This window comes from Suncus etruscus, chromosome 20 (assembly GCF_024139225.1).
Source record: "Suncus etruscus isolate mSunEtr1 chromosome 20, mSunEtr1.pri.cur, whole genome shotgun sequence".
Classification (NCBI taxonomy): Eukaryota; Metazoa; Chordata; class Mammalia; order Eulipotyphla; family Soricidae; genus Suncus; species Suncus etruscus.
Window position 1 is genome coordinate 42424244 of NC_064867.1, and position 14938 is coordinate 42439181.

The 14938-nt window shown below is 39.5% G+C and overlaps 1 protein-coding gene across 1 annotated transcript in view; it reads left to right on the top strand.

Annotated features, from left to right (window-relative positions):
- PIK3R5 (phosphoinositide-3-kinase regulatory subunit 5) overlaps window positions 1-14938 on the top strand; it is a 67730-nt gene that overhangs the window by 38775 nt on the left and 14017 nt on the right. Inside the window, exons 2-4 of the mRNA XM_049766356.1 lie at window positions 9284-9399; window positions 11935-12035; window positions 14681-14749. Of these exons, the coding sequence (XP_049622313.1) occupies window positions 9297-9399; window positions 11935-12035; window positions 14681-14749 (273 nt within the window). The 5' untranslated portion in view covers window positions 9284-9296. The remainder of the gene's footprint in view (window positions 1-9283; window positions 9400-11934; window positions 12036-14680; window positions 14750-14938) is intronic.

The window sequence follows — 14938 nt, forward strand, 5'->3', positions numbered from 1 at the left end:
AAGAAATTCATAACTTGAATAAAGTAAGACTCTTGTTTTCTCATCCCAAATTGTCTTCCCAAACCTTCTCATTAATGGATCGTTAATCTTCATTAAAAGAATCTTCATTGAAAGAAATTAATTTTTATTAAAAGAAAAGATAGGGCCGAAGTGGTAGCATAGTGATAGGGCATTTGCATTGCACCTGGCTGATCCAGGACGAATGCAAGTTTGATCCCCAGTATCTCATATGGTCCCCCGAGCCAGCAGTGATTTCTGAGCTCAGATCCAGGAATAATCCCTGAGCGCCACTGGCTGTGACCCCCCCCAAAACAAAACAAAACAAAAAAAGTAAAAGAAAATAAAAATTCAAAAAAGATCACTTAGATACTACCAAACTATAGTCAGCTGTGAATTTTATTAATTCTGCCTTTAGTCAGAACAGATCCATTCATAATGTAAGACCAGTCATCAGTGATTTTTAATTTGGATTGTGTACATATGCCTTCAGTTTTTCTATGCTTTTATTATTTTATTATTATTTTGTGGACCGTTGGTGAAGACTTTATTAATATCTGTTGTCCTAATTTTTTGTAAATAAGTCTTTTAGAGATCCAGACTGGGCCAAATGAGACACTTGAAATCAATATTTTTTTCATAAAAACATTTAAAACCACACTTGGAAAAAAATAAAAATAAAACCACACTTGGTCAAGTATTAAGATAAATGCTAGAGTTTAATTATATCCCCAAATACTGATGTTTACTTTTCTTATTAGAGAGGTTTCTCTTGCATTAAAAGTTATATTTATGAAATTAATGTAGAATGTTAGACTTTTCTTATAAAACTTTATAGAGAATAAAAAGAAAGATGAATAAAAATGATGGATACAGACTTGAACAGTATTACAGCAGGTAAGGTCTGCCTTGTCTTGTTTTGTTTTGGTTTTTGGTTTTGGGTCACATCCGGCAGTGCTCAGGGGTTACTCCTGGCTGTCTGCTCAGAAATAGCTCCTGGCAGGACCATTTGGGATGCTGGGATTTGAACCAACCACCTCTGGTCCTAGATCGGCTGCTTGCAAGGCAAACGCCACTGTGCTATCTCTCCGGGCCCATAAGGTCTGCCTTGTATGTAGCAACCCATGGTACCACATATGGTACCTGAGTCCCACTCAGAGTGGGACTGAACACCATTGGATATAACCAAAAAATAAATAAAATAAAATGGGGCTGGTGCAAGGGGTAAGGCATCTGCTTGAGCACACTAGCCTGTGATAGGACTGTGGTTCGATCCCCCAGCACCCCTTATGGTCCCTCAAGCTAGTAGCAATTTTTGAGCACATAGCCATAACCCCTGAGCCTCATTGGGTGTGCCCCCCCCCAAAAAAAAGGACAAAATAAATGGATATATCAATGCCTGAGAGAAATTACCTGCTGGATTAATAGAAGTTAGTGGAATGATCAAGGATTTATTACAGTGGGAAGGAAGAAAATATAACCAAGGGAAGACTTAATTGATTAGAGCAATGTGTCCCAAACTTATTCCAATAGTTATACATTTGGAAGTTGGGGCCGGCGAGGTGGTGCTAGAGGTAAGGTAAGCCCTAGCCAAGGAAGGACCGCGGTTCGATCCCCCGGCATCCCAAATGGTCCCCCCAAGCCAGGGGCAATCTCTGAGCACTTAGCCAGGAGTAACCCCTGAGCATCAAACGGGTATGGCTCAAAAAACAAACAAACAAACAAAACAAAAATAAATAAATTTGGAAGTCACAGTAATTTCTAAAATAATCTTTGCCTAAGACTATAAAGTACCAATACTTGTCTTAAAAACTGGAAATGTTTCTGTAGAAAGTGAGCAGCCTGTAATCAGTACAGTTATTTCAAACCATAATCATTTTCCATCTATAAAAACAAGAGTGTTACAAATATATGTGCAATTTCCTTTTTGAAAAGTATACACAGGGGCTGAAGCAGTGGCACAAGCGATAGGGCACCTACCTTGCTATGCCCTAGTCTAGGACGAATAGAGGTTTGATCCCCTAGCATCCCATATGGTCCCCCAAGCCAGGAGCAATTTCTGAGTGCATAGCCACACCAGGTGTGGCCCCAAAACAAAACAAAACAGAAAACAAAACAAAAAATATATACACAGTATGGAAATTTCTCAGAAAAGTAAGAATAGAACTACCATATGACCCAGAAATTCCTCCTGGGATCTACCCCCAAAACATTCAAAAGAATGTATTCACAGCATTATTCATTAACTCACTTAAAACAATAGCTAGGATATAAGATCAGTGTCCAGACAAGTGAGTAGATAAAGTGTGTGCTTATATATACACTATAAAATACTGTGCAGCTGCAAGAAACGATGAAATAATGCATTTTGTTGACATTTGGGTATAACTGGAGGATATCATGTTAAGTGAAGTAAGTCAGAGGAGGACAAATATTAGATGACCTCACGTATGTGTTGTGGAATATAGAGTAGCAGGATGAGGAAATGTAATGTATCAAAGGTCCATATTTCCCTGAGCTCTAAATTATTAGAAATGAGGACAGGAAAGGAAAGAAACTGAAGGAAGTATGAGGCAGACGGGAGATCAGGGGCCTCAAATGCATTGGTAGTGTAGAAGTGTAGTATATGTCTTTCTGTAAACCATAGTGCCAACAACACTAAAAGCATGAGACCCAAACAAACTTAAAATTATTTTGGAGGGTTCCTGGGGGACATGATAGAGGTAACTTGTTACTGTGATGGTATTGTTGTATACCTGAAACATTGATCCTAAACATCAACTATGAATAATTTTTTAAATCATAAAGACTATATGGAATTTTTTCTGTTTTGGGGCCACACTGGCAGCACTCAGGGGTTCTTCCTGGCTCTATGCTCAGAAATGCTCCTGACAGGCTCGGGGGACCCTATGGGATGCCGGAACTTGAACCACCATTCTTCTGCATGCAAGGCAAACGCCTTACCTCCGTGCTAGCTCTCTGGCACTAAAATATATGAAGTTTTAAAAAGTTTTTCTCTGTACACTCAGTTTCCACTCTAACTCTGTAAACTTTATCTGTCAAGTAAAATAGATTCTAAATTTGAATGGCAGCAGAATAAAATGCCTCCAGGATTCAATACTCATGACTTATTCCAAAGACATATAAAACGTTGTTGCTTTTTATTTGTTTGTTTGCTTGTTTTAGGACTTGACTGTTTGCCTGGAATTTATGCCTTGTTAAGTTCTTAGTCTTTCTTTGATTCCTCATCATGGAACTAGTTTCTACTCTAGCTTAATTATAGTTTTGTTTATGTGCACAGAGAAACAGAATAGCCTAGGAAATTAAAAAGAAAAAAAGATATATCACTTACCAGATGAGAGAATGCTTTGTGCCTCAGTCTTCTCATTTGTAAATGGCAATAAGAAAGTGTTTACTTCCTATATACAAAATATTTTTTATAGAAGCTGAAAATTATAACACAGAAACAAAATTTGTATTTTATCCTTTGGGTATGTAGAAAATAGTATAAATTATTTCATCTGAGCATGGATGGCATTAAGGAAAAACAGGCTTTGGGAGTCAAACCAACTTTGACTCATTTCATTTCCAACTCATTTCATAAGACTTATAAGTACAGGAACTTGACTGACTTTCCCTAAACTATTGAAATTGTGGATAACTTCGTTTATGTCATTTGGTTCTTCCTTATCCCCTAAACATTTCCCTTCCTCTCCCTTCCTTTCTTCTTCCCTTCCTTCCTTCCTTCCTTCCTTCCTTCCTTCCTTCCTTCCTTCCTTCCTTCCTTCCTTCCTTCCTTCCTTCCTTCCTTCCTTCGTTCCTCCCTCCCTCCCTTCCTTCCTTTTTTCCTCCCTATATATCTACATCTACAGGTTCAATAAAATTCATTTTTTTAATTTTTTTTGGTTTTGGGGTCACACCCGGTGGTGCTCAGGGGTTATTCCTGACTCTGCACTCAGAAATCGCTCCTGGCAAGCTCGGGGGACCATATGGGATGCCAGTAATCTAACCCAGGTCTGTCCTGCATTAGCAAACACCCTATGGCTGTGCTATCTCTTCAGCCTCAAATTTATCTTTTTAAAAGGTTCAATTTGATGAGGTAGGCAGATGTATATAGCAATATCACTATACATATCAGGAAACTAGACACAGGAAAACCTGGACCATTCGTCAACTCTGTTCTATAGGATAGATCACTCTAGTTTGTATTAAAGAATCATGCCAACCCATGAAGACGTAATCTCTCTTGGTACCTTCTGTGATTCTCCTACTCCAGGCCTCACTGTCGTGTTTAATGAGAATGTATTCTTATTGGTTCACAAGAGAAACTTGGAGTTGCAGAAAGACCCTGTAAAATATTTAACACTACTCAACTGTTGGAGAGGGTGCCATTCCTATCTCCAGCAGCCACTGGAATTTCACAAGAGCTGCTTTGCAAGGTGGTGAGGTGTTCGTGGAACCTAGGGCGCCAAAATGAGGATCTGGTGAGATGCAGGCCTGGAAGCAAACATTTACACAGGAAGTAATCTACACAGTGAAGAGGTACAAGAACAGCTTCAGGAAATCCAGTGCTAAAACAAAGAATTCAACCACCCAAGCTTTCTGCTCCTAAGAAGAAAAGCAGTCTAGTGGAGGAAGACCAAAGAATGAGCCTCTGCCTTCCTCAGACCCTTGCTTTTATTGACAAGAATCAGCCCCCACTAGGGTGGGAAAGGAATACCAAGTAGGGAATAATCCAATATCCCATCACCAGATCATACCCTTGGTTGGAGTATGAATATTGGTTATGGTAGGATCAGTAACCCAATAATGAGGGTCTCTGTTACTAAGATAACAAAGAAAACCAGTTCTTTATAACCAAGTTTTACATTAAAATCAACCTTGGGGAGGAAATTAGGGCACTGTCTGCCTCCCCACCTTCTTCACCTTGGAGTCCTGCAGTTCTTCTTACAAGTCACAACAAATGGCAGATCATCAAATGGAAAGGAGTATGCTAGAGGGCCAGTGGCAGAAGGGTACTATGGTATTCTGGGTCAACCTTTGGGGGAGGCTCCTCCTTCCTATCGACACCTCGATAGGTTCCCAGGGCCTTGCATCCAGGGCATGTCTGCCTCTAAGTAAGCTTTTGATGGGTTCAAGATGCCAGAGAGATTTATACACCAGGCACTTCCACCAGTACCCAGACCATTGTCCAATTTTCTGTGATTTTTCTACTGGATGCCTTGGGATACTGAAGTCACAATATAGAAGAATTTTAAGGACACAGAATAACATAAAATTATGTAGAAGGCATTAGGAAGATGCTAGAGAACTTTCACTGGCCTCTGACAGTAGTTCTGATCCTAAAAGGAGTGTGCAGAAATTTTGTTGGCTGCGAACCATCATTTTCTTCTTGCTGTGGCAGCAGTCACTGTGGGCCTTTGTATGACTGAACCCTATCTAATGACACAGCTTGTTGCAGCAGAGGTTGGGCAGAGAGACTGCAAATTTAGTTGACATGATTTATACTTCTCTCCAGACTTGAGTTAGCAGGGTTATTGTGGAAGCCACCCTATTCAGTAAAGAGTGCTGCTTTTGTGAGGCCTCATTCTCTTGTCTGTCTGTCTGTCTGTCTGTCTGTCTCAGAGGCAAAGTTGCTTTGGGCAGCCGATGTAGGCAGACATGGTCTGCTCAGATTCCCTGTGACAGAGTTTTGAAGTTTCTTAAAGCAAGATCATGCTATACTTAATACTATGCTATACTCACTTGATAGGGTGGAAACATGAATTGGTTTTATTTTACATCCAGTAGCTACAACTGACTGATCTGTAACTCCCAGGGTCACATACTAGCTTTACCAACTCTTTGCAACCCAATGAAAGTTATTTTACTGCTTTGTGCAACAGATTTTCCATTTCTTCATCTTGTACTTTCCCACTTCCCACGAATGCGGTCCAATTTTCTCTTTCTAAGTTTTCCTAACTCTGTTGTATTAACGAAATAGTACTAGTCAAGTTTTGGTTTCTAATATTCACTTCTCTCTGTTTAAGACTCAAGGGTAGAGTCTTGCCTTGCTGAAGAGCAACCTGTAAGCTGCCCCTTTGCCTCCTTCCTGTGCTTCAATGATTCGTGGGTAGCACAGAAGTAAAATTTGTGGAGGAATAGAGAGAACTAAGACAAATTAAAAACAATGCCACCTGGAATATATCAAGGTTGAATAAAAGAGTATCTTGTAAGTACTCTACCTTTGACCTTGAGGGAAAAAGAAGAGAACAATCTGAATTAACTATCTACTCTTCCTCTCTTCCTAATCTTCTTTCTTGGACATGGAATATAGGCAGCTATACCATTTTAGACCAAACCCCCTGGATATATTTACTGGTCTCCATCCCTGGAAGCTAACTACTACTATTAGAACTTAGACATGAAGGTCATTATAACAGCTCCTGTCCTTAGAGGTGGACATTAGCTACAACTAAGAAGATTTAAAAAAAAAAGTTGTATTTGTGTCTTGTGTTTTTTTCCACAACTCAACTCCTACTCTGGGATAGCCCTATCTTTTCTGGGTCTCAGAAACCCCTTCTAAAAAATGGTGGGAAACTCTGAGCTGCTCTAAGAACTTGGAGATAAGAGGGAGAAAATAGCTCTTGGAGTAAAGGGCCTATGGATGATATTTGGGTCTGTCATTCAAGAACTAAACATCCTTTTTGAACGTGCTCAATCTCCTAACTTCTGCAGTGGTGCCATTCCAGAGGGCTTCACTGAATATGCATACCCAGGAATAAACCCCCATGCCAAATACTGGGCGTAAGTCAGGTAAGAGAGGAAGGAATTTGAAGCCCTGAAATCTACCCATCTGACTCAAGAGCTTATTAACTAGCTTGCCTGTGGAAGAGTCAGTTGACAAAAAGTCCAAAGGCAACTGTCAAAGTTACCATGAAGGGTTCAAGTGCTATTAATGGAAAATATGTTTCACCAGTGAAATTCAAGACTTTGAACTCATTCTTTCATCTTCTCAGCTCAAAAGCAGAGAATATGGAAAAATGTTCTATGTCCTGAGCAAGTTCTCTGTGCCAGGATTTGAGCTTCACGTTATTGTTCCTTGCAGATGTAGTCTTGTACCCAGATTTTTAGCACAAGCCATCTCCTTTTGGAGCATTTCTTCTCCTTAATCTGTAGAGCATTCTATTATCTTTTAGATTTTGTTTTAGGCATCATTTGTGGTTTCCAATACGGCTAATGGCAGGGTTTTTTTTTTTTTATTCCATCTTAAATGTCCATCTTGGGGGCTTCCTTTACCTCCCAACAAGCTAGAATAGATTTCTCCTTCAGCTTCATCCAGAAATATGACTCCTTCATTACATGAGACTAATTCTTTCTTTGATAAATTGTTTAATGTTTAAGGATCCTGAATGGAACATATCTTCTTTGGCCATTGCTATGTCTGTAATGCCTGGCACAGCACATGGCATGTGGTCATAAAATAGATGAAATAATGCTTTCTTCCATGCTCATCTTGTTCTCGTTCTCTTTCATTTGTTTTATTTTTTTTTTCTAGTTCCTCTAGGACTGAGAAGGTTGGAAGATTTGCCTCTGTGGGGATTCCAACTTGCCACTGATCTCGTTCCATTGTTCTTTGCATATGGTTTGCATGGCTGCACTCTGAACTCCAATATTTTGCTTGTGGTTTCCTGGTCTGTCCCCAGTTACACAGAGCTAGAGTACAAATTTCTGCTCTGTGACCTGGTCAGGTTGGCCAACCCAGGATATACCAGGAAGGGGTAAATAGTGTTTTCTCAGGGAAAGGCAGCTGTGGCATGGCAAATACAGTAGCATAATTTTTGTGTCTTTTGTGAAAGCTGCTCCTGCACAGCTCTACTAAAGTGAGTAGATTATTGTCATCTCTGGGCTTTTTGGTATTTTGTGTTTGTTTGTTTGTTTGTTTGGGGGCCAGATTTGGCAGTGCTTAGGGGTTACTCCTGCTCTATTCTCAGGAATTACTCCAGGTTGGGTCAGGGACCATCTGGGATGCTGTGGATTGAACTCAGGCCTACTACATTTAGGGCAATTTATTATCTTTACCACCCCTCTTTTTTTTTTTTTTAACAAATAAGCAAATTTCCCCTATGGATGCTTGGAAAGGGTAAAGAACTTGCCAAAAGTCTTATGTCTACTAAATATAAAAGTTGTGATTTGAATCCAGACCTGTTAGTGCTCAGGGTCTAGGTTAATCCTATGCTCAGGGGCTGGAGAGATAGCACAGCAGTAGAGGGTTAACCTTGCACATGGCCAACCCAAGACAGACGGTGGTTCGATTCCCGACATCCTATATGGTGCCCCATGCCTGCCAGGGGCAATTTCTGAGTGCAGAGCCAGGAATAACCTCTGAGTGTGGCCGGGTGTGACCCAAAAACCAAAAAAATAACAATAATCTTGTTCTCAACTGGCTTCTGTCACGTTTGCTCCTCATGGCTCTTGTGGGAATCTGGGGCCCTGCCACAAAACAAAGAAACTGGACTGACTGAGGATTCTCAGAATTTGGCATGTCATAGTTCCTTACCTATCTTAATCTATCTTAAATAACCTTGATAACTTTCCAGTTTGACTTCAACACCTTTGTACCTTCCTCTGAAACATAGGAGGGGTGAAATGCGGTCTTTGGTTGACTGCATAACAACATATCTTAAAGGAAGCACAGGAAAATGTCTAAAAGACAGGGGAAAGAAAAATATAATTTGGACATTTAAGCAGGACTGTTAGAGTAAGAAAGGGGCACTGGGCTTTAGAACTGGAACACCCAGCACACTGGGGAAGATCTCTGCTGCCTTATCATCAGCTATGTTTACAATAAATTTAGAGGGGAGAAAACAGTAATTCTTATTTTTTGTTTTGTTTTGGTTTTTATTTTTGGGTCACACCCGGCCACGTTCAGGTGGGCTCTGCGCTCAAAAATTGCTCCTGGCAGGCTTGGGGGACCATGTGGGATGCCGGGATTTGAGCCAACATCCATCCTGAATTGGGTACTTGCAAGGCAAACACCCTATCACTGTGCTCTCTCTCCACCCCCAATTTAATTTTCTCTCCTCCCCACCTTCCATCCAATCACTACCTAATCCTGAGTCTGGGGACTCCCAAAATATTCCCTGGACTCTTAAAAACATTTGGGATGAAAATGAGCAGGCAGACCCTTGTCTGCCTTTTCTCTTCTCCTAGCCTTGACCTTTCACTTCCTGTAGAATTGTGGCCTGTTAGGCCATGTGTCACTTGATCTTGGACTCTCCAGGCTGACCTGTCTTTCCCAATGCAGGCAATGACTCAGGATGCAGCCAGGAACCACAACTTGCACAGAAGACCGAATTCTGCATGCCCTGGAGCGCTGCTTGCACGGACTCAGTCTCAACTGCCATTCTACCTCATGGTCAAGTAGGTTTGAGAGTATCAGAGACCTCTGAGGGCCTCGGGGACCAGGAAGTCCATAGAAGACCTATGGAAATCTGACAGAGTAGGCTTTCAGTCAATAGGAGTTTCGCCCTTCTCATAATTTCTTCCTCATACTCCTCAGGGCTGGATCTTGTTGCTTTAGCTTGTGATAGAATCAGAAATAATTATTGAATACAATTCAATAATAATTGAATACAATTAGAAATATCATAATTTTTTTTTTTTTGGTTTTTGGGCCACACCCGGCGATGCTCAGGGGTTACTCCTGGCTGTCTGCTCAGAAATAGCTCCTGGCAGGCACGGGGGACCATATGGGACACCAGGATTAGAACCAACCACCTTTGGTCTTGGATCGGCTGCTTGCAAGGCAAACGCCGCTGTGCTATCTCTCCGGGCCCATATCATAATTTCTATTGATGATAGAGTAACTGATAATTCATAGTAAGCCTGTTTATTTGGTTTCTGATTATAAAGCTAAAGTTTTTACCTCAGAACTTTAAGGAGCCAGCAGTTTTCAGGGTCTCATGACTGAGAAAGAGGGGTACTAGAAAGCTGAGAGCAGCTATGTTTGAAGAGTAGTTCCTAGTTGTAATAATTTCTTATATTCATAATGATATTTCAGGCTCCACATCTCACTTATTTAACTTGCCCATGAGACAGAAACACACTTTCAAATATACCCACTTTCTTTTTACCTTAGGACCTTTGCACCCACTCCATAGCTTCTCTTCCTCAGAAAAACACAACTGAATTCTTCTCCTTAAGGCCTTGGCTCAGATATCAACTCTTCTGAGATACTTCCCTTTGTCTTTAGAATGAAATATATAGGGATTAAAACTGTTTCTTACTGTTCATATGACCCTTTAATCTTCTAGGACCCCACTGGTCTATAAATGAAATGAATAACAATAGGAACTCCCTACCCAAAGGGAGGATGGGACTTGTCAAGAATACTTAGTGGAGACAATGCAAATATTATGTGTGTAAAGTCCTAAAGTCTGATTGGCATAGTCAATAGATAGTAAGTGAAAGTTTTTTTTCTTGCCCCCCACCTAGGTTTTAATGGGATGTATCAACTGGAGGGATGTATCATTATGTGAAATAATGCAAAAACATCTGACTTATGCAAAATTTACAAAGACTAATGGTCACAGGAACACTCTGTTGGAGCCATTAAAACTTTGGAAGGAGTCCAGGCACATGAAAGGGACTGGAACTTAAGCTCCATAAAAAACTCATGACCCACTCGTTTTGGGCCATGCTTCTTGCCCTCCCTTAGCCCCACAGACATTCTTCCATGACTAATCCTTTACTTTTTAGGGGTTTACCCTTGCTGACTTCGGGGAAACAAAGATGAACTAAATACAAAAGTCTAGGGAAGTTACAGACTTACAAAGTGCTCATTGAAGCTTTCAAAATTTAAATGAAAGTAGCTTCCTCTTCGAGAATTCCATTTGAAAGTAGGCCTGGGAGGTCTCGTGGCTGCTGGCAATTATTGTCTTGTCCCTGAATCATGGGATGTGGTTTGAGCGGCTCCTCTCTATTAGTTGAACCATTTCTGCCCTCTGCCCTATTTTCTACATCTTTCAGGTTTGAGTACTCACTGAAAAAAATCTGAGTAGGAAATTCTGTGGGGAAAAAAAGCCCCAAGGAGCAGAATTATAGCCAGGTTACTGACCTCATAGAGAATCTCAATCCATCTCTGAGTCTCCTAGACAAGGAAATTGTTGTTGTATCTTGATAGGGCATAATAGGGTTGTGTGTTCAGAAATTTTTGTTTTAGAAAAGAATTGAATGATTAAGGTCGTGAGCAAGGTATGAGTGGCCTAGGCTCCATATGGACAGACCCAGTCAAGCTTCTTTGACCATGAATGTGATGGGTTATGCCAGCGTTTTTCAACCACTGTGCTGTGGCACACTAGTGTGCCATGAGATATTGTCCGGTGTACTGTGAGAAAAATTCCAATTTCATCCATAACATGCGGCTTCGGCTCACAAATAGACCAAACATTAAAAAATACTTTATTATTTCATAATAATTATAAAATAATTTTTTGTGTTTGATTCCTGTTCAAGAGAATTGCTTTATATATAGTCAATATAGTCACAGGGTTCAATGTTTTTTTTTTAACATTTTCTAATGGTGGGTGTGCCTCTTGATTTTTTTTTTTTCATGAAAAAAGTGTGTCTTTGCCCAAAAAGGTTGAAAAACACTGGGTTATGCAATGGACATGGCAGCAATCCTCTTCCTAGGGATTGGAGTGCAGACTAGCAGCACTTTAGTACATATACAGTCACTGGAGTGGCCACCTAATGCTGATTAAAGTAATAGGTGACTGTCACAGTTCCCTCCTTCCTTGGTGCCACCCTATTAATTAGAATAAAATTATCATGAATTACAATAAAAAGTATGAGTAGTTAAAAAAATGAATGCACAAGAGCTGCCCACCCCACCGCCCCCAATGAATACTACTCTCCAACTCCAAATTGACTGCCAATCTTTCTCTTTCTTCGCAGCTGGGCTATGTCTGAATTGTTGGACCCTACAGGAACTGGTCAGCAGAGACCCGGGCCACTTTCTTATCCTCCTGGAGCTGATCTTACAGAAAACTGGAGAGGTAGGAGCCACAGAGGAAATAAAGGGATCTGTCTTGGTGGGGGGTTAAGAAATAGGGACCCACAGGATATCAGTTATGCAATGTCTGATATGACACCAGGCTCAGCCAAAACACCAAAACACTGGAGAACTGAGTGATCTAATTCAGTGGTGTATTGGATTGAAAGTTTTTACAAAGAGATGTGAGCTTCTTGAAAGACTGACACTGGATATAAATTGAGATACTAATTATAAAGATAAGAGGCAGTAATACCAAATCCACCAATCCTTTTGTCCCAAAGCCTTCAGAAAACAAAAACTTGGGTTCTAGAGAAATAATGTATCAGTTAACACACTTGTCTTGCATGTAAGCAATCTGGGTTTAATTCCTGATATGGAATATGGTCCTCAAAGTACCACCTAAAGTAAGTCCTGAGCACAGCTGAGTGTGATCCAAAATACAAAGCACCCTTTCCCCATTTTGGCCAAGCTTTCTACTAAGATAGCTCCTAGCCTTTATTTCTATTGCCTTTGTGTATTCTCCCATTATGTTTCTTTATATCCTGTAAATGAGCTTGATCATCTAATGTATGACCCACTACTTTGATTCTTTTTTTACTCATCAGTCAACAAATTTTATGACTGCATTTTTCCCTCTGGTAAACTGCAGGCAGGAGGGAAACTGGATATAATTTTAAAATAGGCAGAAAGAAAAGAAAACAAACTAAAGAAACCAAAGGCATGAAAGGGAAACTGATTGAAAAAGGTAAACTGAAAACTTCAACAGCTCAACACATAGATTAAGAGGAGTATATTGAATACTGAGCTCAACTGAGTTTCAGAATAGCTGTGACTCTCTGGGGTTTATAAAGGATTTTGTCCTTTTTAAAGAATTATCTTCTGAATTTTGTTTGTTTAAAAACACAACCGAGTTGGGAAACTTGTGCCATTTCCTAACTTAGCTGTTCCCTTTAAGAAAAAATATCTTGGTTTAGTAAGACAATGCATGTTCTATTTCTGCTGCCACCCTTTACCTACTTTTATACCATGATCTCAAGCAGACCAACTCAGAAGAGTTAAATCACCCTTGGGTTATTAACATATAAATTCAAATCAACAACTATTAGACATATGGAAAGGATTTTGTTTGCTTGTTTTTGGCCTCATTAAATGGTGCTCAAGAACTGCACCTAGGTTCTAACTGGCATTGGTGTCCAAGACTAGACCAGGGATTAAATCCAGGCCTACTATCTCTACCCTTTGAGCTATCTCCCTGGGTGCCCTGGGAAAGGTTTTTAAGAGGGATGACCGAAAGATGTATTTGACACTTTATTTATTCAGGATAAAGAAAGAGGGATAATTCTAAATTTGAGAATTCTGTGATCAGGGGACACGGTAGACATGGAGGGACTCTCTCTGCATCTTCAATGCCCATGAGTTCCAAAGGGAACCAAAAAAACCTTTAGCATTTTGACTAAAGAATTTTAAATTACATACATAGGTGGTAGGATGGGCGACACTGAGATAACTAACAGAAGAATAAATAGAATTCACAAGCAAATATAGAATAAAAGTGTCACCTGAGTTTGTAGTATAACAAATGTAAATATATCACTTTAATGACTTAACCTTTGCCTAGCAAATTAGAAGAAAATTATTAGAGCCATAGAAGAGCATAGTGAAACTGGTATGTTCATATATAAAAGATATCATAATAAAATTATTTTGGAAAGCAAATGAATAAGAAGTTTCAGCGTCAGTAAATATGGATCAGCTGATCGTACTTCTTGAACTCTCTTATATAGGGTATTCTTAGAATTACAGAAAAATATGGATGTGCTCTAAAGAGTTTTCATTGCAGAAGCATTTAAATAGCAAGATAGCAATTTCAAATGTCTAAAACTAAAGTAATATACACAGCTAATAAAATTATAAATACTATCCAAATACATATATTATTTTAAACATACAATCCAATTGCATCAGTAAAGTTTATTAATGGTTTAGGAGAAACTAGCTAACTATTTAGAAGAACACATAGAGTAAGGTTACAAGTTCACACCATACATAAATGTAATTTTATTGTACTAAAGAATTAAATTTAAAAAATAAATCTTCAAAGAAAAGAAAATATATGTATGTGTTGACATCATCCTTGCAAAACTCAGAAGGAAAATTTAATACTTGCCATTTATGTACATTAAAAATTACGTATGATTCAAAGAAAACAAATGAAAAACATTTGCAACACAAATAACAGAGTCAATGGATAACAGAGAAGGAAAAAAGAGCTGGTCTTAGAGACCATGTAGCAAGACAGAACGTATTTATATTTAAATATTACCTATAAATATGTAAATATTAGATGTAAGGTATTAAAAGTAAAAGCACACAAACCATGATTGTAGCTCTATAGAGGAAATACAGAAAGAAAAATGATGTAGGGAAAACTTTATTGAAATATCTATGACAGATGTTGGAAGGGGGATATTGTTTCATTTGTTTGTCCTTATTTAACTTCTGGTTTTAGAAATTTTGCCTTGAGGTAGCATTTTTACTTGAAAAGAGAAAAGAAAAACAACAAGAAACCACTGCAAAAAAATTACTGCAAAGAGTGCTCCACTCTATACATGAGCCTTATTCCTCCACTTTTCACCCTCTCCACAGATTCAGGAAAAGGGGACGTATGACCTCCTGGTCCCACTGGCTCTGCTCTTCTACTCCACTGTCCTGGGTGTAAGTTCCAGGGTGTATTCAGCCAAAGAGGGGAGGGAGGAGAGGGAAGAATTATATTCCTGGAGAGCATCATCTTCACACCTTTGGAGACAGTCATAGAGAGGTGGTTGGCAACCATCTCAAAGCTTCAGGTAAGTCCTCCCAGGTATCCAGATCAGGGGGCACCACATGCCTGCAGGTACATTGTGT